General features: G+C 38.1%; 1 protein-coding gene across 4 annotated transcripts in view; it reads right to left on the bottom strand.

Moving 5' to 3' along the window:
- glra1 (glycine receptor, alpha 1) overlaps positions 1 to 26,990 on the bottom strand; it is a 139,375-nt gene extending 112,385 nt beyond the window's left edge. For all 4 annotated transcript variants that reach the window (XM_059345836.1, XM_059345837.1, XM_059345838.1 and 1 more), the window contains exon 1: positions 26,515 to 26,990. In XM_059345836.1, the coding sequence (XP_059201819.1) occupies positions 26,515 to 26,585 (71 nt within the window). In that variant the 5' untranslated portion in view covers positions 26,586 to 26,990. The remainder of the gene's footprint in view (positions 1 to 26,514) is intronic.
- Positions 26,991 to 27,543: the final 553 nt, after the last annotated feature.

The following is a 27,543-nucleotide window of genomic DNA, read 5'->3' as shown; positions in this document are numbered from 1 at the left end:
TAATGATCATAACGGAGGATATTGATGACGGCGCTGAGAATAACTTCACATTACATAAATTACATCAATAACACTGTTGTGCTTTTATGTCTCATGAATAATAATGATGATGTTGAGTTAAACTAGCAAGCCGAACGCTCTGAGAAAAGTTTCTTTTCGCTCTGACTTGAAGAAGCAAAAGGTCAGAGCATAAAACACAAAATACGTCGAATAATAGTGTGACTTCTACGAAAACTAATGCACTGGATTGAAATTTGTATCAGAAATGTTGGCTTTTTTTTTTTTTTTTTTTTTTTAAAGATGAAGCAATGTTATGTTCAAGAAAGTCCTCAAAATGTAAAAGAATGTCACCAAACATGCAACTACAACAGAATCCGAACAAAAACTAGAAAAATAAAGACTCATTTAGCATGCTAAAAGCTAGCAAATCAACATATCACTATCACTGTAACATCCATCAGAATCATAACGATAATGATCTGATTTATGATCTTATGATATACAATCACTTGATTTATGTGTTTTAGTCTGATCATCAACATCATCAGTCATGAGGGTGATAATATGATTATGTGTTATGATTTATGATCATTACAACATCATCAGTATCAGTGTCATCATTTTACAAAAGAGACAGACAGACAGAGCACGAACTCGTCTGTCAGTGTGAGACATAATTTATTCACAAAGATAAATTATAATAATATCAAATTAAAGGAGCTTTATACAGCATCTGTGATATTTTTCCTTAAACATACAGTACTTAACAAATTCATTAGACCACCTGTCATAAAAAATGAGAAAAGCTTCGAAGCTTGTTCAAAACAAAAATATTATTGTTATTTATTTGATAAATAACAAAGTGAATTCCCCTTTTTATAGCCAGATTTGAACCTCTCACTGGGCTTCTCTGAGAAGTCAGAAATTAATCATTACTCATTTTCTGTTCAGGAATGCAAGTAAATATCTATCATTTTAACATCTAAATCAAGAAATAATAATGTGCTTCATTATTTTACAGATGTTTTGTAAAACAGTAAATTTGAAAATTCATGGATAGCAATAATAATTACATTTTAGCATGAAAATATAATTTTGGTTAAAGAGCTTCTACATACTGGTGTATTAATCATTGCAGAAACATGAATAATGATTTAGGTAATTACTAATGATTAATTGATGACAGCTGTGGCATAAACTGGTTAAGCACTGTATATATATATTTATATATATTATTTATTTATTTCATTTATTTGTTTTTTTTCTGTGCATAGTCATAATGTAATAACCACAATACCAATGCTGACAATAAATGGATGTGCAACATAAATCTGCTATATTTACAGAAAATCATTCATTTATTCTTTTGGTTTAACCCATTTAGGCCTAAAACGCCTGTACAAAATGCCTGTAAAACCTCTGGGCAATTTTAAAATCACCCCCTAAAACCTGAAGTTTTTCTGGAACTTCAACAGAAGTGTCAACGCTTCCTACTAAATAATAGATTTTTCAGCCTCTGTAGCAGATATAAATGAAATTCAAAGTATTTGAGAGCTTATACCTGTGGCTGTCATGGAAAGTTGAGTTTATTTGTCCAAACTTTCAATAAAGTTTTTTTTAAAAATCAACGTGTTGCATTGCGACACTCCCACATGTATTCTGGTGCATTTCATTGGCCAAGAGACTGAAAATAGGTGGAAAAACTACAAATACTACAAAACGACGTATCTGCTTTCCCGGCTTTAATGGTAGAAATGCGGTAATCCTTTCCCGGCTTAAATGGGTAAATTTAGGACTGAACATTTTTGGAAAGACAGAGATACACCATGTTGGGTCTTTACAGTGTTAAATTAATTACTTTTTTTTGAGAGAGAAGTCAGGTCAGTTTAGCTCAGTCCTGGTGCATAGATCCAGGTCTACATCAAGGCTTGGCAGAACGTAAGTAATAGAGGGGTCAAACACAGTTTGAGGGACTAAATGACAAACAGTCTTGTAGTGTACAAGGGGTTTGAGTCAGTCTGCTGCTTCATGATTCAGTCTGAGTTCAGAAAACAGTCAAATCTGGAACAAATAAACAAGCTGATGGAGGCACGCTGTGGGCCAATCAGGACCAAGATACATCAACATCTGTGGCCTTTCAAAGTCTGAAATTCTGACCTTTAGTTGCTGAACTCCCATTTAGAAGGTGACTAATTTTATAAATGCCAGTGCACAGCGCCAGCATTTGTCACAACTCACAGTTCTATCAAAGTCAAAGCAGAGGTGTCTGAGGAAACACATCTGAGCTAAACACAAACACACAGCAGGCCTTTCATGACAACTACTATATGGACTTATTGTAGGATTTTTGGACTCGATATGGCCAGCTGTATTTCCTGCAGGTTTGTTTACTCAATGATGTCAGAAACACTTTAACCAACATGATGTTTCACAAAGAGCAGGTTTTACTGACTATTATAAGAGCTAAACTCAGCATCTAAGCTAAGTTTTCACAGTGAACAGAAATAAAACATAATTTATGCTCTGTTCTTTTATTTTCCTATACATTCAATGGGAATATTCTTAAGAATTTAAAGTTCATTGCTCTTTGAAAGGGTGTACCTGCATTATAATCATATTATATCATTATATCAGCGGCATAAATTGGTCTTAAAATAACAATAATATTGTTTATGGCAACAATCTATGGAACAATATAGCGTCAAACATCGTGACAGGCCTGACACTGACATGACTACTGAGGTTAATGAAGGAAAATGTCTTTCTTAATTGCAAAAACACTCAATATCTGCATTATCCCTTCACCAGAAGATACATCAGACAGTCCAGTCTATCAGTAAGAGGTCAGAGACCAGTGAAGCTCAAAAATCATGTGGAACAGAAGATAAATAATGACTAAAGAGAGACGCAGGCAGTCACACTGAGCCGAGTGACGACTGAATCTACTGAACTACTGAGCAGAAAAACATGGAAACTGCAGCTCTCCACACTTGTGTCCTCATATCTGACGTTATTTGATTTGATTCTGGATGTGATATGTGATATGTGAAGCCAGAATAATAAATAAAAAAGAGAGGAAATGCATCAGTTCCATTTTTGGAGCCTCCTGTATGTCATCAGTCCCTGCAGCTGTCCTTGTTGTGGCGACAGAAGGTCACATGTCTGCAGGCCACCGCTGCACTTTATGTCGTTGAAAATAAAAACCTAATATTGATGTTTTTTGCTCACACACACGACCTGATCTGATCTCTGGGACTTTTGGGAGTAAAAAGCAAAATATGTGCATATTTTGAACAACTTTAGCTGGTGGCAAAGCTCAAAATCTGTTCTTTTTTTCATACTATATCAAAATTAAATATACTGTTTATAATATTATTGTCCATGCTTTACCTCAGAAATTATACTTATAAGTACAATTTACTGTTAGATGCAAACCACAACACAGTCCGGTAACATCGAATGCTTATAAATTACCCAAATGTCTAAAATGCTTATTTTTAATCCTGGTTTAAATCTTGATGTCCACACTTCTCCTGACACGCAGTTTAACAAATCAGTATTCACTGTGAAGCTGTATTTAGTAAAATGACTGTATCTGCTGGTTATTTGTATGCAGGAGATTGGAAACAGAAGTGGAGACTGCTGAATCATCTTTTGAGCCAAATTAAAGGTTTTAGCTGGCCAATTTGGCCAGCAGGCTCCACTTTGGGCACCGCTCAGTTACATCTAAACTCAAAATTCAATAATGAGAAGTGATCAGGAGAACACTTGTGTTGAAGTCTTGTGGCAGGAGCAAATGACTGAATTAAATTAATGTTTTTCAATTAATAAAAGGAAAACACTGTCACATATTTCAAAGTTTCTGTTGTAAATAATGTCTCTGTCTACACTCATTCCTTTACTATTTCCATCGACCATTTCAGGGCGTTTTTTGCTCTTTTTACATTTTACCCACTATGGCCTTGTATATTATATATACATAAATGATTTCTGTCATTATAGATAGTTTATATATATATTATATATATACATAAATGATTTCTGTCATTATTGATAGTTTATATATATAAACTATCTATAATGACAGAAATCATTTCTTAAAAAAGGGGTAAAAAGTTGAAAGTTCTCTGACAAATAACTTTTTTTTAAATTGAATAAAAATGGATTTTATATAGATAACACATTTCCAAATGACCACAAGTGTAATGAATACTGGATAATAAATTCCAAACGGTTTATTTTTAGCAGCATTTTAATGAGACAAGTAGAATAAAGTGATTTTAAAGAAATATCACAATTTAAAGTTTTGTTTTGGTTACTTTTTCTAACTGAAACTTTCATAACAGATGACCCATTCAAAGCCGTCTGAAAGTACAAAGTCAGACTATAATGCCTGTTTTTACAGTTTCTTTCTGTGATAAATGTTGTATTTTTGGTGATTACTTGAAGCAAGTTTTTAACCCACCGGCAGGTTTAGAGGGTCATTTAGCATCCAAGAAGAGGAGGGACTGGAAACTATATTATAAACACTAATGAGCCTCTGAATGTGTTTGCAGTTGGTACAAAAGCACAACATTAACACACATCCTTGCTCTTTCAGTTCCACCTGACTTTATGAAGCGTGCAGCAGCTCTGAAATTCCTGTACAAACTAAATTACATTTATTAAAATCATGCAGCGCCTGATTGTGTTAACTGTGAAAATGATCTTAGATTACTGTGACCACTGAGATTAAATCAATTAATAATATTTCCATTACATAGATGTGATGATTGTCACACTAACTGCTCTCTTGTTGACGCGTCCTCGAGGTCTGGAGACTGATGAGAGCCAGCAAAGTGAATGGATGATAATGAGGGCCGTCAATAGGTTATCAGAGCCGAACAAACTCAGGTGTCTCTTGAGAATCCGTATGTACGACCTGCAGAACCAACAGTGATCAGATAATGGACCGCTCCCCAAACTGCAGCGCTCACACACCAATCAATGAGCAGACAGCAGGTTTTTTGAAGCCCATCTCACTTCATCCAATTCTTCTCTGTGTGACAGCAAATTAGGTGGATCAGAGATTATCTCGGCGCCAATAATTCCCACCGCGACGTGACGAATCTGAGCTTAATCCTCTTTATAACGACGACAAGTGGGAGTGTGATAGGATCAGGCTCTCGCACAAGAAAAAAAAAAGAAAAAACACATTTCTGTTGTTTGGGCACAGTGCTCGCCGCCAAGACGACACAATAAAGCATAAGACCCATGTGAAATGGCTTTCAAATTAGCATTGAACAAACACACTGCTGGGCTGATGACGGAGCAATCAGATTAGTCACAGACTGGGATTACACCAGTGTGTCCTCCACACAAAGATCACTTCCCCCGGACGTGTAGCAGGGGACGACACTTCAGGCTGAATTACACTGACACTGTGAAATGTAGAGCGGCTGGCTGTAGACCCTCAACCTCTGAGTGTCGGAGCACCCCAGGGCTCGCTGCTGAGCCCCTTCTTGACCCCCGGACTGGGCCCTCTGTGCTCTGTGTGTGCACCCTCAGCAGACTGAACCCGGACCTTATTATATGTTTTATTAATTGCAGCTATGTTTTTTTTTTTGGGTTCAGGTCAACAAGTTTGTCTAGTTTCTAACTAACCAATTCACAACTCTTACTTCCCCAGATTCCCTGTGCCAACAAGAAAAAGCTAGCAAGTGGAACTATAGTATAGTTTTCTTTCTTTTTTTAGTCAGGCCATGTGCACATTCCCATAAAAGTTGGGTGTTTGGCACATCATTTGACTCTACTACCGGACAAACTGGTCGCCTTTCCCCACTGCTGTGAAGAATATGAGAAATATTACTCAAAAAGCAACACTGTTGCTGCAAAAAAAAAAAAAAAAAGCTCAAGAGGAATGCTTTTTAATGTTTATTTTGCTCCCGTGGTGTGTTTTCAAAGCCTATGGTTTATTTGTAATGTAACAGCTGCACATTTTACAGATGAGACAATTTAAACTAAGTGTAGCAGATTTAAACGTTATTCAATTATTATACATATTCAAGAACTGCATTTAGGTCTGACACTGCCCTGTGATGAAGATGTATAGAAATCACTGTAGTTTCTGGGCAAAATCAGTGTGTACCAGTGTTCCATTACCTGCAATATACCAGAAGAACCACGAGTTGCAACTTTATGGATTGAAAGAATTAAACCATATTTTATATGCAAGTAAATGTCACACTCATTAATAATACAGTAAATGATTAATGTATTCTGCCTGCAATTTATGCATTTTTTTTTGTAATGCAAATGCTTGTAGGGTCTTTTAACAACGTGATACATACGGTTAGCACTACTTTAATTGCACTGCTTCATTCTGAGGCATCACTTGCATATAAAACTTATTTCCTAAACTGAGATCTGTATTGCTCCTAAAGACACTAGTCTTTAGGAGCAATACAGTCTTGGTGAGTGGGGGTTACATTTTTGCAGATTTCAACCCAAAGCGACCATGCCAGCTCTAGCCAGTTTAAAAGAGAGCCACCTTCATAACATGGAAAACTCTTGCTATAGACCCAAACCCTCTCTGTTTTTTAAAGCATCTCATTGACTGTGGTCGCACTGAGAATTTCCCCGCAGCATTTATAATTCTCAACAACAGCATCTACAATCCCAGAATAAACAAAGGTTAAACAGAATCAATGTCTGATCCGCAGAGAGGAGTATCAGCAACATATCACGTTACATCCGGACCTCCTACAGCAGAACTCAGGTTCAACATCCTGACACAGTGCCAGGTTTTTTTTATCAAATAAACTGCACTTAGAGTATCTAAATCCAGGTGTGTCAGGCCAAAACTTTCCAGTTAAGGCAGGCAAGACTGTGAGTGGAGTTTTAAGCACTGGTTTCTGATGCCAGCAGGCTAACAATAGTCCTTCATGAGATTAAAAAAAAATGCATTTTCTCAGCTTTTAACACCTTATCATAACCCTCTTTCCCTGTCTAACTGAAGCCATGCAATTTATCTCCTCATATCAACAAGAATACAAACAATCAATGCTTCCCAAAGAGGTCAATGCTCTCCTGTCTCCAAAACTGGAGCAATTTCACAGGTCAGAGCTTGTTGGGATTATAGAGCCTGTTGAGGGCAGCGCACAGACTGAGAGGTGACGGATAACTTGCTCTTTCTGCTGCTCGGCACTGATCCAAGGTCAGAAAAACTCTAACAATAATCTCTGACTAATAATCAGGCAGGTTTCGAGTCATGTTACAGGCCTGGATGTGATCCCACAAACTATCCAAACAGCAAAAAGAAACATTAGTGTAATACCTGTGTTTCATCTGCGCCTGCACAGATACATATTCATCAGGTCACAGAGCCAAACGTCTGCCAGGTGTCTGCTCCATTTGCATAAACGCTTGGCTTAAAGATCAGATTGGTACTTTTAAAAGCCCACCTGCTTTAATGTTACAGCAAACAGTTCACACTTTAAACGTGTCTAGCTCCTCGTTTCCACGAATAAACCCAATGTATTCCACCTCCCACTCCGACAGACTATAGATAACTTGTGATGTAGGAGAAAGGAAGCGGTAAGTGCGAACATCTGTAGACGATTAAAGTCCAAAAGATGCCAGAAACAAACAACTGCAAGTTAGCAGGAAGTGTAACACAGCATAGACAGTGAAACAGGAGTTCTGCATCGTCTTTTATGTGTTCTTTCACTTGATTTCTCACCTACAGAGACAGTCTCTACAGCTGTGGCTGCACAGGAAATGTCTTTTACAATATTATCTTCATAATGCTGAGTCGGTGCTTGTACAGGTTCAGATACAGTGTAACAGCATCAACACCACAGCTGCTGCCATCTTTAGAACCACAGGGCCATATGGACCTGCTTTAACGGCAGACATTTGGATTTGTCCTGGCAGGAAAAGTCCAGCTGTGGACGACTGTGTGTCGTGTCGTTTGGGCTCCAGTAAGACACACCAGTGCTCCAGGGTTAATCATTCATTCATTTTTATTCATTACCATTAACCGCTTATCCGCAATCGGGTTGCGGGGGGCTGGAGCCTATCCCAGCTGTCATTGGGCGAGAGGCGGGGTACACCCTGGACAGGACGCCAGACTATCGCAGGGCTGACACATAGAGACAGACAATCACACTCTCATTCACACCTACGGGCAATTTAGAGTCACCAATTAAACCTAAGTGCATGTTTTTGGACTGTGGGAGGAAGCCGGAGTACCCGGTGAGAACCCACACTGACACGAGGAGAACATGCAAACTCCACACAGAAGAGCCGCAGGCGGGAGGCGAACCGGCGACCCTCAAGCTGTTGTTTGTTGCACCTCCTATGTTATATGACAAACTGAAATCTCTCTCATGAGGTCAAAGGTCTGCGGAAGATGTTAATCCTAAAAAAAAAGATTATTTTTGAACATATACTGTTGCAGCACTGTAGCCAGCACGACAAATATTGGCATTTTAAGTGTTTGCAAACCACACAAATGTATATCTGAAATTATTTTTTTGTCCCATGATACAGAAATGAGGTGTTTAATGTGGGAGGTGAGGTGGATGGCACCAACCAACCGAGGATTTGGTGTCTGTTCTATCTAGAAGAATTGTTTTTGTGTCCTGTTGTTGGCATTATGTCTAGATTTGGTTCTGGAGGTTTTAGCCTAATCCTGTTTATTTTTACTCAACCTTAACAAGGTGTTTTTAATGTGCTTAAATCAGTGATTATCACATGGCATGTTCCTTTTTCTACATAGATTTTATAGTTCTTCTATTATATATTAAATATTTTATAATTAATATGAATTTTAATTTGTTTACATTATCATGTTCTTCATATTTGTAGCATTTCTGCCAATGTCCATTACATACATTATCAATAATAATAACAATAATAATAGTCACATGGTTGCAACATGTTTAAAGCAGTCATAAACTTTCACATTTGTGGTTGATATATTTTGAGATTTAACATATCTGTGGTTTGCAGGAACGCAAAAATGCTGACACGTATTCTGCCGACTGGGTTGACTGTTGTCAACACATGGAAATAATACCAGATAAAAAAGTGAATCTAAAATTATGTTTCTATGCCACAGGGAGCAATTTAACTTGGGAGAACTGCACTTTTTATTAAGTTTGGGTTGAAAATGGACAACATGAAAGAGTTAAAGTCATACTGTTAGCTTTATAGGGGTTAAGTTCCTGTGTCAGCAATAGTAATTTTAAATAATTTTATCATACCATGTTGAATAAAACTACATAGAGACTTCCCCTTATACATTATGTCCCTCCAACATTTGAAATGAAAACACTTTTTCATTTCTGTGTTCTGGTCTCAAACAGGCTTTTCAGCTGGTGTGCTATTCACAGTGCTTTCATTGCTGTTCAATACTAAACACACACACACAGTAATCGAGTGGAATGGGACCAGTGTGGATTGAAGTGTTTCACAATCGACTAACGCAAACGGCAAACAACCCCGGACAGAGTCGAAGCCGTCCGAGGCCTCTCTGCCTGCGTCTGTTGATGACCCCCCCTCTGAGCGTCCTGTTCTCTGGGTTTCCGTGATCAAAGTTCGGATTTGCTTTAATTATCTCAGATCAATGCTGGCCGTGGCTACTTTGGAGACCCGTGGCCAATGCTGAGGCAGCAAAGAAGAAGAAGAAAAAACAGCTGAGTCGTCCTGTGCCAGAGTCTAATATGCACACAGCGAGGAGAGGGGGAAAGCGAAAATGGAGGTGTGGGCTAATGCAAGGCTCCAATCATTAGCCCTAAGTGTTCCTCATTATGTTCCTAAAGCCTCTGAAGACCTGGATCCCTAATTGATCTCATCCTGGCATTTAGTAACACTCAGGAAAAGCAAAGGGCTGCTCGCCTCCCTGGCACTAACAGATAGGCTGCCCGGCTCGCCCAGCAAACACTTGCTCACTGCTGCAAATGAAGGCCTGCTGATACTCGGCTGGCTGAGCTGCGTCACACACTCCACTGCTCCAATAACACCGCAGAAACAGAAACATTCTCACATTCACAGGGCAAAAAGTCAAACTCCCTCACTCTGATTTTTTTGGGTCCATTCAGGAGCGATTTAACTGAGCTATGTGCAGAGCAGATTATCAGTTTGTGGCTGCTGCAGAGGTTCAACTTGGCCTGTATTTTCTGCTCCTGATGGCTGAGTGCTGCCAACAGTTCTGCTGCAAAAAAATCTGCTTTCTCATTCAGAATATACAGGAGAAATTCCCTCGTACTCTCACATGAATCACAGTTTCTTATTTGGGAGTATAATTGCATTCAGTGGTAACATCTTTAATTGTATCAAATCAATAAAAATGCAAGAACCTCTCCTAACAGATTTATTCTTAAGTGGCTTGTACGACTTGACGCATTTACCAATTTTCTCGTGTTTTGAATTCTCTCTTTGGCACAAAGACAATTTAGTCATGCAGTTTTTTGACTTAATGGATTGTTTATGTAATTATTCTAAAGTTGTTTTGGAATTAAATTATAGATGACAAATGAAGAAAGTTTAGATAAGAGAATGAAAATGTTCTTGCATGAGGCCAACTGAATGAATATTTACCAGAAAGTTATCTAGCTCAGTTATCTATTTGCAGCTCCAAAACTTTGGAACGTATTGCCGCTGCATATCAGACAGGCCTCCTCACTGTCTCATTTTAAGTCTCTTCTTAAAACCCAACTCTTCTTGTTGGCTTTTAACACCACGTAGAGTGTTGATTTTATGATTTTTTGTTTTTATTTGTATACATGCATATTTTATTTTGTGCGGGCAGTACATTTTACTTTTTATTTTAGTTATTTTTATCCCACTTCTTATTTATTTTATCTTATTGCATTTTACTGTTTTATTGTTTTCTACATCTCTTTGTATTGCGTTATCTATTTATTGTTTGTGCAGCACTTTGGAAACCTTGTGTTTGCTAAAATTGTACTATATAAATAAAGTGGATTGGATTGGATTGGATCTATGAAAATACTACCTGGCTGTATGGTAGTACACATTACTTTAGGAATATGTAACATATTCACAAAACTGAAATAATCAACACAGCAACCCTCTTCAGGACAGCAAGAAACAGTTTAACAATTTGGGAAATATGCTCATTTGTTTTACTAGAGTGTGACAAGAAGATTAAATGCCACTCTCAGGTCTGTACTCCATGCAATTAGCCTACCTTAGCATAAAACAGATGCAAGGGGAACCAGATAGGCTGACTCTCAGCACAGGTTCAGAAATTCACCTGCAGCACCTATAAAATGTCCTGTTGAACAAGTTCTATCTTTATTTGTTTAATGTCACAAGAAAAGAACTGTTGCTGTAAATATTTATTTATTGTGACCATCAGTTTATCCCTTTATGGGGCACAAATTCCACACTAAAGTGTTATAGAGGACATTTCAAGACTTTTACATTTGTGACTTTTTTTTAAAAATGTTTAATTGTTATGTTGCAAATTAGGGTCAATTGAGTTATTATTATTATTATTATTATTATTATTATTATTATATTGTCATTATTATACTGATTGGTCAGATGCGATGGTACCACTATCTGTGACATAGCCTGATCTTCACTGATTAGCTGGAGATATCCATGTGGTTCTATGACCTCATGGGGGGCATGGGGACCCTATTTCGGATGTCCCCTGAAGTTATCAAATATGGTTCTTTGCCCAGTAAAGTGTTATTCATCCACTCAATAATTTTGCCTCTCTGGCTATTGTGCAGGTTTTAGTAAAAAAAAAATTCTGTGCAGACACAATGCAAGACACAAATGTGTTTACAACAAGACTCTGGGAAGTCACTGCACTCAATTGTCCGCAAGACATGTTTATGAGGAGTAAGATAGCAGTAGATATTAATAAGTCTAGCTGTTTCCTACCACTTTCAGTCTTTATGCTAAGCTAGGCTAACTGTTTCATGAATCCAGCTCTTTACCTGACACATAGACATCACATTGATATTGATCTTCTCATGTAACTCTCTGGTAGATAGGGAAAAAGCAGCAAATTACAGCGATAAAAAGAAGTGACTTGCACAGAACAACGTGCTGTTGATGGACGCTGTATTAGTCGTTGTTGCAGGAACTTTGCAGCTTTTTCATGTTTATCTGAATCTCTGAGCCAGATGATAACTGTGTGACCACAATGAGACTCTGATAAATGATGCATAAATTAGGATTGTACATGAAGTTACACAAGCAGATAAGCAGGATTTTGTAGGCCGAATTTTTACCTTGTAAATTATGTAAATAAATCAAATCCCCATGCAGCTGCTGCAGGTTTGGTGTTGAGCAGAGCCCTGACACAGCGAGGGTTCCGGTTTGATTCCCACTGGGACCTGCTGTGTTAAATGCATGCAGTCATGCTGCTGTGAGGCACTCTGGAGACTTTGGAGTCCACCGACTGGAAGACTTATTTTTCGTGTGATATTAAAGCCTCTAAAATTAAAAAGCTTTGAGGGTAAGATGGAAATGAAATTTGAAGTCTATATTTAAATTCTCAAACAGCGGAAATGTGAACAGTTTCAGTCCCAGAGGGCTCAGGGACGAGTCCACAGCGTGTTTCATATTTATCTAATGGAAACATTTAATAACATCTGCAAACACCAGAGTACATAAATTGTCAGGATTAATTTCCTTTGCATATTCTCTTTATTAATGACAGTGTTGGAATTCTGATTTGTTTTTTTTTTGATTTAACATAATATTTTGGTTCTTTTTTGTGATTAAATTAAGTTTACTTTTTATTTAATTGGAAAACTTTTTGCATCTTCAACATAAATAATCAATAGCAGTGACGGGGCTGATTAGACAGGTTCATGTAACTCTAGTTTTACAACTCAATGAAAGGATCAGGTCATTGGTTTTAAAGTCATATTGAAGGCATGTAACTCATTATTTCCGCCCCCAAGTTTACGTTTTCCACCTTTTCTGGACATTAACACAGTACTGAATGAGTGTTTATCATCCTATATGGGCAAGTCAGGGCCTATTTATTTATTTTATTCCTTTGACTGATTAATGTTGCTTACCTTGTGATTGTTTCTTGATTTACCTATATATGTTCTTTTGTGGATTGCCTGACTTCTGTGTTTGCATTTTTTGTTGTAAGTTGTAAGTACAAATTGCTTCTTTTTCTGTTGTGTTTCTGGTCCTTGTTTTATTATGCAAAAAACAACATGACAAATAACAGTAACCCCCCCTTCTAGTAGGTCCAGCAGGTTGGTATCAGCTCATTCGATGGTCGGTCGCTGTTTTTCTACTTTTAGTTTAATTTGGTTAGGGTACAAAACTTCTTCTGTAAGGTTCGGGAAATCTGTTTTGATCATTTCTTGTATCAGTTTAAGTTTAAAATAATTCAAAAGGAAATATTTTTACCCTGCTACTTCCTTTTAACAAGACAACGTGACCTGATTATATATTTATACATATTTATCCACTTACATGTCACATGGTGCTGTCACAGCCCACACGCCCAAGGCTTCTTTAACTTCCCCGTCCACTCACTCCGGACAGAAAAAGTTAAAAAGACACTTCTGTTATTCCCCCCTTTCCACCTGGAACAAGCTAAAGCAAGAATTGAAGCTTTTGAGCTTTATTCCCATGTTAATCAACGTTTAAAAAATATGGAGAGAACATCTGTGGGGCCCTGCTCTTGTTCTCATTTATAGTTTTATGGCTTTAAAGTTCTTAGAAATAACAATTTGGCACTGTAACCACTTCAGGACCTGTGTCCTTTGTATAAATGTCCTGTTCTGTCTGTAACTTTTTGTTGTATTGCTGCATGTCCTCAATTATGAAGAATTATGATGTTCGAGGACATCTTGAAATACCCGGATCACCTGCTACACAAAACCTTTATGGACCAAAAAAACAGCAGTGGACGGCTCCTCTCTCTCTGTTGCAGGATGGAGAGATAAAAAAAGATCCTTCGCTCCTACAGCCATCAGGCTGTCTCATTCTAACAGAGATTCTACCAGACTAACTGAATTTCCCCTAGGGGATAAATAAACTAATTTTTTTGAATTTGAATTATTATCCTCAAGTATTTCCTGAGAATCAAAGCAATACAGGAAAAGCAAATGTCCTGAAAAAAGCTTCACTTCCAGTTTGTGAATTTAACAATGCTGAAGTCTGGTGGATGTCATGTGATACTGAACAAACAGGAGGATCATTAAGCTGCTGAGTCTGTAAGAAAACTATTTAACTGAGATTAGAAAACATCTTGAAAACTCTCCCCGTTCTCTCTCTCGCTCTTTCTAAACTGCTTCTAAACAATAACAAAACAGAATTTACTCATCTGTCTTGTGTTGCTGTCCAACTCCACTTTAATTACAGAAATGTTCTGTGGCTCCAAACATTTCCAGGAATTCACCTTCTCTGTAAGTGAGTTACGGCGCTGAGGGGGCATTGATAATATCACCCCGTTATTTATGGTGCAAATCTGTCTCTGTCTGCTAATCAATAATGTATTATCATACATCAAGTTTTGGAAATGAACCTGCCCAGAAGTTAATTATTGTAGAGATGGTAGCGAACTCCAGCAGAACAGTCGATGTTTTTTCATTAGAGGACTTGGAGAGATTGATCACAGAAAAAAAATAAAAAAATATATATATATGTTATGATTTGTTATGATGGGAGATGTGAGTGATAAATGTCGGCCCGGTACCTGCAGAACAAATGAAACAGCCTGAGGCCAGCTCCATAAATAACACAGTCGCTTTAATTTGGCTGAAGCAGGAGTGTATGCTAACTGACACTGGATGATTTCTGAGAGGGGCAGCTGGCAGGGGCCGTGCTGAGCTCTCCACCTTCCTCTAGAGTCCTTGAGCAAGACTATAAATCCCAACCGGCTCTGTGCTGCAGCTGACCCTGCTCCCTGAACTCTGACCCAAGACTTTCCTCTCTTCCTGTTTACCGCAGCAAGAAAAAAAGACAGATTTCTCCCCTGTGGGATCAGAAGAGGATGACTGAAGTTTAAATTAAATTATTTGTCATTCCTCCGTTGATCATCTTGTTATCATCAATCTGTAGGGTTGTCAAAAGTATCGATACTCCAAAAAGTATCGATACTAAAACGTTGTATCCGGATACGATACTCATTTTCAAAAGTATCGTGTATCTGAAGCTTGTTATCATAGTTGCAGTTTCTTTTTGCACAACTGTTTTTAATTATAAATATTTAACCTGTGGTTCTGTTAATTTTTACCAACCTGGTCTCACAGGAATCCATGAAATAGCCACGGATTCGATTAACTCAAAATCCGTGGAATAGCCACGGAATCACTCAAATTTCCATGAAACTGACACGGATTTCGCTACAATGCAAGTTAATGACAGTCATATCCCGTGGCTATTCCAACATACAAAGTGATTATGTACATTCACTGAGTGAATATTTAGAAAATAAAACATATATTTCTCGCTAGAAATGTGATCAAAATCCATTTTTATGCAGAAACTAAGTCAAAATATTGATTTTTTCACAAAAAATGAGTGAACTGTCCGCCATGTTTTTTGTTCTGACCACCGGGACCTTGAAAGTCACGTGACTTGGAACAAACCAATAGGAAAAAATATTCACTTGCATTGTAGCGAAATCCGTGTCAGTTTCACGGAAATTTGAGTGATTCCGTGGCTATTCCACGGATTTTGAGTTAAGCGAATCCGTGGCTATTTCACGGATTCCTGTGAGACCAGGTTCATTTTTACATGTTGCATTTTTCTTGTTCATAAAAACATTTCTGTAAAATTTTGGGGTCTTTGTTTTTATCCTTGTGGTATCGAAAATGGTATCGAGGATCGAATATGTTCCTGAGTATCGGTATCGAGTTGAAAATTTTAGTATCGTGACAACCCTATCAATCTGTGATGCTCAATGTACTCTAAAAGTTACTATCTAATCAAGCAAGTTTTTTTGAACAACTACTGTCACTTTGCCTGCTTCTACATGAATGCATTGTTTTGTTTTCCCAACATTTAATAAGAACAACTAGCAGCATTAACTCCAGCTACCTCTCATCTGGGTGATTCTCATGAAGCCAGTCTAAGTTATGTCTGTGAAGATTATAAGGACATACTTTATTAAACTAAATATATTTCACTTTTATATGAATGAACAATATAGCCATAATGAGGCACAATTCATTGTTTTGTGCTAAAATAATATTTTCTACATTTTTGAACATATTTTTGATTCACAAATTCATTACCGTAATGCGTCCAGATAAAAAAATTCTGGTTTCCCCAAACTTATATACAATAAATATTTAATAAACTTTATAAAAAATAAATACACATTTGTTAAAAAATTTATATTTTAACAGAATATATTCAAATATAATGGTTTTAACAATGTATAAAGCACAAAATCTGAATGAAATTTGATGAGAAAAAATTGTTTAATGTTACGGTAATGATATAATTGTTTGCATTAAAATATGTGTATATTTTAATAAATAAATACATTTTGGTGATACCAGCTACCCTTGAGCATATTTAAGTGCTTGCCAAAGAAAAAAAAGAAAAAAACTTTCATTGTTTTTTTTTATTTCTATTTAAAAATGTGTTACGGTAATGCATTTTGTTGCTCACAGTGTCTCTAAAAAGTCAGAAAATACCTTAAAATGTTTCAAATAGATTATAAATTCATATTAAACAGTGACTTTAGTTTGTATATGTTATAAAGGGTCAAAGAAAATATGTATTCAATGCTCTTGGATTTTTGCTATGAGCTGTACCATGTTCATGAGAATCACCCATCTGGGATAGGTCTGTGTTAAAACTTAACATGAAGAAGCAGCAGTTTTCTCTCAGTAAGACAAGTTTCCAAGTAGTCCTCTGCCTTCTTAAAAAAATCCCATAATAACCTTTCAACATAATTCAAGTAGTCTTAGAGAAAACTAGACTTCTACATCTCCTTTGGCATAAGAAAATCTATCTGATGACAGGAGGCTTTGGCCAATCACAGGTCGTTTCAGAGAGAGGGCATTCCTATTCAGATGCATGGGCGCTTCCTTTCAGATGGTGAGAGCCTGACTCAGTGGCAAAAGGACAATCGTGCAGAAAATGTTGCTATTCCAGGATCAGATCCCAACTGCCTACACTGCAAAGCAACCCAAAAATAGGAAGACATGCTTTTTAAAAGAGTCTAAAACAGAGTCAGACAATAAACACAATAAAAAACATTTCAGAGATGGAGAGAAAATGTTGCTAATAGTTTAGCATTCTGCTCACTGTAGCTAAAGGCACACATCTCTGGCAAATTCAAGAACTCTTCAAGGATCTTAAAGGACTCTGCAAAGTTTGCAAAGAAAACTGGACTGTAGCTCTCACAGAACTGCTGCCATATAACAGCATCAAAATCCCAATCATGACCAGGATGATTGAAATAATGGCTAGTACTCGTACAGGTTACTGTATGAAATGGAAGGATACAGAGAGGGGAGAGCTGCAGAAAGAAGAGGACTGGATTTTCAAATTCTGGCTCTTTTTTCTTTTAGAAAATTAGGAATCAGTTAATGCAACAGAGAATGCTTATGGTTTTGAGTGCTTAAAATCCAGCATTACACTTGACATCTGTATGAAATGACTCTGGAAAAAAAGTAATGTTTATCCCACTGCAGTTGATGACTCACATATCATGAGAAACATCTCAATTGTCATACTGCAAGATATTACAACTGACTTGTCTGTTTTACGAAAGAAAAAGCTCAGAGTCACCTTGTTTTGTGACTCAAGTGTGCCTCGAGTCCAAGTCTCAAGTGTGCAGCCTTTTTACTTCCAATAACACTGATATGCTATAAAAGCATCAACAGTTGCACTATATATTCCCCTGTGACATCACACCACAGAAACAAGATTTTTTTCACAAAAACAACCCAGAACAGAGACTCTTTTATTTTTATTATATTCTCGAAGTTACAACGTGGTTGTAGGAAAACAGAGGCGAGACTGCAACGTGACTGTAAATCCTGATGACAGCCGACACTGAGTCACAACACTTATCCAGCTAATGAATGCCACAACTAGAAATGTTACACGGAAGAGAAATATCACTCAAGGTAACATGACATTCCACTAAGTCATTCTGCTTTTTTTCTGACTGTCTACGTGGAGGCTAACCTTTTATTTAATGAACAAACTGCCGGGACCTTCAGGTCTTTTCTAAGTCACTCTGTTCTCTGGGAAACAAGTCAATTCAGTCCCAATTTCAATCGCTCCAGTTCAGGACGAGGACTTTTATTTAATATCAAGACTCAACAGCGTCTGGCATCCACGGCTTCTTTACTTGAAATAATTTAGCAGAGCTGACGAATGACCTTCTCTAAATCGCCAGATTTCAACATCAATTTATTTCATGAACTGGTAGAGTCGGATTTAATTTACCCTGTGATGTGATGAAGGTGTGTGTGTGTGTGTGTGTGTGTGTGTGTGTGCGGAGATTCCCACATGCAGCTGCGTTTTCAAGGCCAGCTCAAGGTTACCTTCCAGCAGCAGACAGGTAAACGGCTACAGGCACGGCTGAATATTCAGCCTGCTAATAGAAATTATAGATTACATTATACCTATAGATTGTGCATACATTTTCCCCTTCAACAGCTACTTGATGATGTTGGACATAAAGATCTGAGGCCATACTTCAGCCCAGAGGTGAAATGTTTAGATTACGTGTTTGTATGGACTGCTCGCTGTTTCCACTTGAGAGAATAAAGAGTTTTATCGAATATAGGAATCCATAGCGGAAAAGGTCAATCCACGCACATATTGTTCGGGGTGAAGATGAATAGTTTGCACACGGAGGGGGCCGTCGCATGCTTGTGTGCATAATAACGATCTGTGCAAGCACCCAGAAACGAGAGGGGCGATCAATCTGCGTTATCACTGGGAGGTGGATGTAAAATGAGCAAAGCGCCTGATGAAAAGAGGAAAAGGAACGTTTGTTTTTGCCTCTCCGGAGAAGCCAGAGATGCTTTATTTGTTGCAGTTGCACACTGCGACAAACAAAGCTGTAAAAACACACAGCGCCTCGATGAAAATCACCTCCAATGCCTGATTTAAAAATAAATAAATAAACAAAGTGTAAACAGAAAAGCTTGTATTTCTCTTTTTCCACTCCAGTGAGAGAATAAATTCAGCTCATAATTGTGTCTAAATCAGTGAATACAAATTTCCCTCGAGAGGAATTTGTGACAAACTGTACATGTGCTCCAGTTTTAGCATAAACCTGTTTTTCCTGAAACTGACACACACATTCAGTGCAACACACACACACACTTACGTTCATGCAATAATCGAGAAATATACTGACAAACACACACAAACATCAGAGGAGAGCCTTCCCCGAAGCTCTCAGTACTAACTTCTGAAATTCTGCCGCTCCAACAACAACAACCTCCTACCTGACAGAAAAACGCAACAAGGCAGATCTGTCATTGGCTGTTCAGAGACCTGTCAATCATTCTGACTGACTGATTGGTATTCCCTGACGGTCACGGTTTGTGCGTTGGCATTCACTAAACGCAACGCTGAGCCGTTTGATTAATCATTGCTGCCTGAGCGGTCGATAGAAGAGGACGGCGAGCCGGAGGCCGGAGCACCACGTCACCGTTTGTTCCTCCAGGCTGTTGCTCTGCTGCGACCCTGCCTCAGATACGGATTATTATTATTAGAAATATTATTCTGGTTCATATAAGTCAACCATACTGGGGACTCATCAGCAGCCACAGAAGCTGAATGTATCGTTACTGAGACATTTGTAGTTAACATGTTAGCCATAAACTGCTTGCCTGTTTGGATTTCCATCACTGTCTAAAATTACTTCCGGTTCCTTAAATATGTAGTTTTTTTAACTGTAATTTATATGTCTATTGAAGGATTGCTAGCAAAAATAATCTTCATGCTGTACACTGTAAAAAAAATGGTAAAATGTCTGGCAGCAAATTTTGCCAAACACATACTGTCAAATAACAGTTAACAACTGTTATTTGACAGATAATTTATTTAAAAATATGGATAATATACAGTAAATAGATGTATTTATGAAAATATATTTGCTCCAAATAATTGATTTTTTTTTCTTTTTAACTTTAATATGACAGTTCGTGTTTGGCATCTTTGCTGCGAGACTTTTTATTGATTTATTTTTTAAAAAACAACTTATAAATTCAATTTTAGGTTTTACTGTAAAAAACAGAAAGTTGCCTTCATTTTACGTTCAGCAATATGGTGTGTATTTTTTGTATTTTTAAAGATATTTTTTTACATTAAAGACCATTAAGCAATTAAATAAAGTAAAAACTCTCTCTATATAAATAATAATTTTCATCTACAGAGTGAAACTTGTATTTCATGGTTAATAATTGTAATAAAAATATGTATGTTTGTATGGCATTTGTACTTAGAAAAATACAAGCAAAAGCCTGTAAAATAAAAAATAATGAAAATTACAGTAAATGTCTGGAAAACAACAGTGCAGACCAGTGCTTATCAACCTTTTCGCAGTAACGATCACTTTGCTTCAGAGCTATGATATAGCCTACTGACAAAGACAATGCATTTCCTGTTGTGTCACATTAAAAGCCTTCCTGTGATTCAACTCGGAAGCTTTTAATGTGAAACAACAGGAAGCTATCGCTTCGAATTGGCAGTAATCTTAACACAGCAGATGTAGTTGGCTGGAGAAGAGTCTGAAGAGTGAAAATGAAGAAATCACCTTTCAACTCAACCCTTGCTGTGGAAAATACAGATGACAGTCATCTGAGTCTGACATCATGATTTAAAACCTCTACCTCCCATCCACACCTACACCTGGGTGAAGGTTTGCCATGACATTAATGAAGTGCTTGAAAAGTAGCAATTATGAATTATTTAATAATGCACAGACTGATTTTCTGAGTGCAATTGAAGGTGGACACTATAGCTGTCACATCAACAAAATCTGAAGTTTAAGAAAAATCATTCAAACTACTCAAACTTTTAAGAATGCACTCAGTTTTATGGTCTGTAATGCACTTGTTTCTGGTGAAAGAATTACTAAGATGACAGATATCATATTATTCTGAATGGTGGATATTAAAGAGGTGTGTAGTGTGTTTTGTGTCTAATTGATTGGAGTAGTTTGGATAACTCGAGCTAACGAGATCATCGTTCAACGTCATGTTTCACTGTGGACAACCTAATGGACACAACGTATTTTGTACCAATGTGAGAATTTCTGAGGTCTCTATAATGAGCACACTATTTTGATATTCAGTGTTTTGCTCAATGAGCTGGTTTGCTAACAGTTCAGTTAACTTGAAGCTTAAAAAAGACAGAAAATAAATATATCCCTTTTGACTGTTTGCTTTCTTTAAGTCATTATTACACTGCATTATATAAACATCTTCATTAATTTTATATTACAATTTCCTCAGTGCCAATAAAATAAAAGGTTCAATGGTTAAGATCAACATTTCATCTGATATTGTTTATTTGTACTGCCAACATTTGGAGTAGCTGCTGCTCTGATTCCCAGTGAATACCGCTATACATATTTAATGAGCATTGTTAAAGAAACCCTGAGATCCAAGATGTTTCATCGCCAGTGACGGCTTCTAGACTATTTTCTAGTAATGTGAAAGCAGAATAAAATAGTTTCTTAGATCAGAAGTGATCACGAAGGGTCAAGACAGTTTCACTTCAAACTGTATTAATGTACGGCTCTTCAGTTTGTTTGAAAACTTTAGTAAAGTCCTAGTTTAGTAAATAGAAGTTGAGATGTGGTGGCAACAAGAGGATTGGTCTCACTTTCTTGGCACTTTCTTTCACTCGCCTTGACAGAATTCACAGATTTAAACCTGAATACAAGATTAAAGGTTTTGTTGAGATGAACGTTTCCTGCAGGTCCAATCTCAATCTAAATTCTCGGCTCTCCTCTCCTGCCTCTTTGATGAATAATAGGAGCAGGGGACAGAAAGAGAGAGAGGGGAGAGATATGTGCGAGCATTAAATGTGTATTCATCAGGTCTGGCCCCGGCCATTGACAGGCTAATCAATGTTTAGTAATAAGGCTGAATGTGGAATGAGGTGTGGGGGGTCTGGGTCGGGACGGAAGGGAAAGAGATATCAATTAAGCAGGGAACTGTGGAGTCCAGGCCCGAGGAGCTGAGACGGCAATATCCCGACTCCGGTTCATTAACTAAACAGTGTGTGCTGAATGCAAAACTCCTGCAGCCGCCCCCACCCTCCAACACCCCCACCACCCTCATCCGACCCACCCATCCCATCTGCAAACGGCCTTATTCAATGGAAATGAAGGAGTCGCTGCAGCAGGTAGAAAGACGCCTTTGATAGTTCACGTAATGAAATACCTCCGAGGCCGTGCAGGGAAATAATAACATCCACACGTGAAGCAATAAAGCAAAACTGTGGAGGTTTGCCTGCAGGTTGGAAAATGCAAAAAAAAAACACATTACCAAATTATATTTGCATACAATATGCATTCACTGTAAATTGGGAGAAACAGCGGGTAAAAAGTAAACAGGCTCATTCCCAGAATGCTGCTTGTCACAAATATGGAAAACAGAAAATAATAATTTTGTTTTTCAGGCATCTGGAGGATTTGTTGGAAACTTCACCAACAATACCTGCAATCCTATAAATAATAATAAAAAATGGATTTGTTATTAGTTTCCTCATATTAACAGTTGTAAACAGAAGGTATAAAATAAAGTTTTTTCTGCTTCTTTATTCTCTATTATGCTTTTCTAGGGAATATTTAAGGGAATATTGTTGTTTTATACTCTGATGGCTTCCATTAGTGGTAACATTGCAACTTTTTTGTTTCGTTTATTTCAAAACATGTGGTCAATCTATTATATTGGTTATTATATTGCTTCTGTATTCTTCTACTACATCACTTTACTAAGGGGAATGTTTTAGTTTTTACTCTGACGACCATACTTTGTGGTTACTTTGCAATTTTTCATTTTTTTGCCATACAAAACATATGATCAACCTATAAGACAGGTTATTAAATTAGCCTTCCAGAATCATATTTGGTAGGTTCAACCCAAGATATAGACGTAATGTATAAAGTCATTTTAATTAGGTTTGGCAGCTTGAAAGGAACAATTATCCCATCATGGAGCACTAAACTATAGACGTCAAGTCCTTAACACCAGCTACAGCATCTAATGTGTTGATGCATTAGTAATAAGGATCCAATCATGAAATATATAAGCTAATATTACCCTCTGAAAGGGTAATTTCTTCTATTTTTTTCAATTAATAATCTATAATATTGTTTATGATATTGGATTGCAGCACACAATTTACTTTCATCAGGGTAGTTTCCATCTTCAGCAAAATATTTTCATGAAGCTTGCCAGTTTGCAAGGTCCAGATCAAAGAAACTATGGTCAAAACAAATTGATGCAGCAGAGCCTGTTACATCTTGATTTTAATTTGTAAGCTCTAAAACTGGTTCTACAATTCCCATCATGGACACTCTACAACTTCAGCCCTTACAAACAGCTAGAGCATCTGATGTGTTGAGGCATCAGTAATAATGATCCACTAATTAAATATTGATTGTAATATTACACTCTGAATCGTCCGTTTCTGCACAAGTATTTGGAGTTGCACCTAACAGGTAAAACAGGATCTGAATACTTGTTCCATCACGTCGCGTCAATCAGACAGAAATAGAAGTTAGTATAAAAAATGTAGTCTTTATAAAATAAATAATTCATGTGTTGCCTGAACCAAGTGAGCTCAACAAACCTTAAACCTGCTGCTATTATTTATGATCTCAGGAGAGCAATTTACCGCCTGTGAAGGGCAGCGACATCTGACGCTTCCTAACTCTTTATTAAATGCATTCACCTTGTTGATGATGCATTAGGCGTCTCCACAATGGCCCCGAGCCAAAGAGCTCCAGAATCCAACTTCCTCTCTTCTGTCTGTCTGATCTGTCTACAACACAGTCGTCTAATGATGCACACGTCTGCAAAACAACCTGGAAGTGTCGTCCTTTCTTTGTGGTTTGATTGGAGCACTTTGTCAGTGATAATTTGGATAAATAGTGCAGTGATTTTACTGTCCACTTGGCTTAAAATCTGCACTGAATATTATAATATGGATTTATTGTTAGAGATATGGACATGACCGTGATAATTTTGCAGGTTTGTTTACTTTACAATGTCAGCAACACTTTATCCAACATGATGTTTGAAAAAAACAGGTTTTACCTATTATTATAACATAATAACATGTTTTCACAGTGAACAGAAATAGAACAAAATTCTGCTTTCTTACATTCACTGAGGATACTTTAGTATTTGATTCACATTCATTTGTGAATATTCTTCCGAAGTTAAGTTAATTGCTATTTGAAAGGGTGTACTTGCATTATACTCCTGTTATATTATCATTATATCAGTGGCATAAATTGGCTCTAAAATGACAATAATATTGTTTATCACGATAGTTTCTGGGACAATATATCGTCGAACATGGTGCCAGGTCTAACCCTGAGATGACAGCACTCTACTGAGGTTCATGAAGGATTTATGATAGTTATAAGAGAAACAAATGTCTTTCTTAATTGCAGAAACACTGTCAGTCAAACAACAAAGTTTACCTATTATATTATCATTATATCAAAGGCATAAATAGGTCTTAAGATAATAATATAATTTATCACGATACCTTCTGGGACAATATATCATATAACCAAAACAGTTGCCCTGACAAGCCGTTTTTGGTTGAGCTTGATGACTGGGACTTGAAAAACAATTTTACCTATTATATTATCATTATATCAAAGGCATAAAAAGGTCTTAAGATAAAAATATAATTTATCACGATACCTTCTGGGACAATATATTATAACCAAAACAGTTGCCCTGACAAGCCGTTTTTGGTTGAGCTTGATGACTGGGACTTGAAAAACAATTTTCATCCATGAATTTCGCCACCAACACAAAACTAGCAAAGGCTAAAAGCACAACACTGAGACAACAGCTGTGTTTCCTTCATCTGTCACGGGCAGAACAAGAGGTGAAGACCTCTGCCAAGGCCATGCCCTACTTTGCAATGTTAACAAAAGTGAATAGTACTTTGTGTATCCGCCCCTTGATTCATATCTAAAACTGAACAGGCTCTTCCTCAGCCCATGCTGCACGATTCAACCAAGTTTCATGAAAATCAGGCCTGTAGTTTTGCAGTAATCCTGCAGACAAACAGACAAACAACCAAGCCGAACCAGAAACACATTCTCCCAAGCAGAAGTAATGTTGGCTGCAACACATTTCGGGTAACATCCCTCTCGAACGTCCGACTACATGGCGGCGTTACCGTCCGTTACCCCGCCTACTGCTGCAACACTAACATGAGAATTTGTTTGCTCGGGGCGTTCTGCATGTGAGAGGGCCTTGATGAATAGGCAACTTTGGAGGCAGCAGGGATGAGTAAATGTTGCTTCCAGCAGAAAGGGAAACTGGAGATGACCTCAAAACCAACATGAATACACCAGGGGAAGGAAAAAAAGAAAAGAAAATATGCAAAAATATGGCTGTAGCTTCTGGCAAAAGTACCATCTCAAATTATGATGCAAAACAACAACACATATTTGAATTTTTGGGAAGTAAAGGAATGCATGCTTGACTGATCTGTTGTTTTCTTTCTCTTTAGTGGTTTGTGGGTTTAAGCTTGATGTAAAATCAGTGCAGTAGCAGCAGCAGGATGAATGGCTGTTAATTGATTAATGGATTGCTTGTAATGAAAGAAGAAATTACAGCCTAAGTCTCGTAACAACTGATTGTCTTATTGAGCCAGTGAGACAAATGAGATGAGGGTTTTTAGAACAGGAGGCCACAGAGACTGGAAGTTATTGGAATGAGTCACATATTGTATGGCTTTTTGGAAGAAAAGTCGCCTTCAAATGGAGAGAAAACACACTGACATGACCTCCACAAGCTCAAACATCAGTGTGTGTGTGTATTTGTGTGTGTGTGTGTTTACGTGTGCGCATGTGTTGTTGCAATCAACATCATAAATAAGATCACACCATCTAAATGCCATAACATGTGGAGTCCACTTTTCTCCCAACATGCCTGTTGACAAATGATAAACTCACACCGCCCACTAGTGGTCGCTGTTTACCACACACACACACACACACACACACACATACACACACACACACACACACACTTCTGCCTGGATTCAATGCGACTTAATGCAACTCACTCGTACGTGCACCACTGACGTGCACATGAACAAAAAAAAAAGAACACAATCCCAAAGGCAACTTTCACAAGATTCCACCTGAATTCCCCAGCTTCTCCCCGCTCCAAGACTTCTGAATGGAGCTCTAATTTTCATGCACGTCCCAAATGGCAGCAAAGCAATAAAAATGCAAATTGCAATGTTATCAGAATCCATACAAATTACATAGACATCATTATTTCCAAGAGTGAAGTCCATTTCATGCCTTCTGCTTACCTGAAAAACACTACCGTTTCCCACAAATAGATCCCCAGCGCGTTTAGTCGGCACATTTTTGCCAGTCTCATTTTGTTTGGAGGAGGGGGGCGGGTGGGGGGGTGAAGGTGTTGCTGAAGGGGGGTTGGGGTGGGGGGGTCACACTCTTGAGAGGATGAATATCCCCTCCAAGAAAAAAAAAATCCTTTAGTGGTGGAAAAGGAGGAGGAAGAGGAGGAGAGGGGAGGGGGGTTTATGGTTATGGTTTATGACCTCCAAGGTGAGCCGAAAAATGTCCCGCTTTTAGTGTGTGTGTGTGTGTGTGTGTGTGTGTATGTGTGTGTTTCAGATCCCGGAGTCGCCGGTACCGAGCCGCGGGATGCTCATGACCTCACCGGCCACGAAATCATGCTTGTGTCCGCTTTCCAGTGCCGCCACCACGAGAAAAAAAAAATCCACAAAATCCAGCCCGAAAATGTGTTCAGGACCACGGACAGAGGCAGGCAGAGACACCGGCGGGTCTATGGGGAGGAAGCTGAACCAGGTTTTGGCTTTGGGGGGGGGGCAGAGAGGGGGGAGAGGAGGAGGAGAAGGGGGGTTAGCCGCTCACAGGCTGCTGCTAATTGACACACAATTACACCTAATTACTCTGAAGTCCAGTCTGCGCGATCCAAAGGAGAAAGAAGACATATTCCTTCAGTGGTGAAAATAAAAAAAAGGCTTTTTTTTGGCTGCAGGAAGCTGCGTATCACTGTCTCCAGAGGTCTGGCAAAACTGTATTCCCCAAATCCACTGACAGGATAGAGCCACACGCACAGGAGAGCTTCTCTCAGATCTGCAGCTTTTCCAATCACATGTATCCCAGAGGCAGCCGGAGCGCTGCTCTGGATCCGTGCGTATCGGCTGCTGCGGGAGTCCCGGCGCTGCTGCTGCTGCTGCTTCTGCCGCCGCTGCTGCTGCTGCTCAGAGAGGGAGGTCTGCAGGTAACACAAGTCTGCCTCCCTTTCCTCTTCTCCCTCTCCTTCTTCTTCTTTACCTCCTCCTCCTGCT

This window comes from Centropristis striata, chromosome 12, assembly GCF_030273125.1.
Source record: "Centropristis striata isolate RG_2023a ecotype Rhode Island chromosome 12, C.striata_1.0, whole genome shotgun sequence".
In the NCBI taxonomy this organism is placed as follows: Eukaryota; Metazoa; Chordata; class Actinopteri; order Perciformes; family Serranidae; genus Centropristis; species Centropristis striata.
The sequence above is the reverse complement of the archived record's forward strand: the minus strand, read 5'-3'. Positions and strand labels throughout refer to the sequence as shown.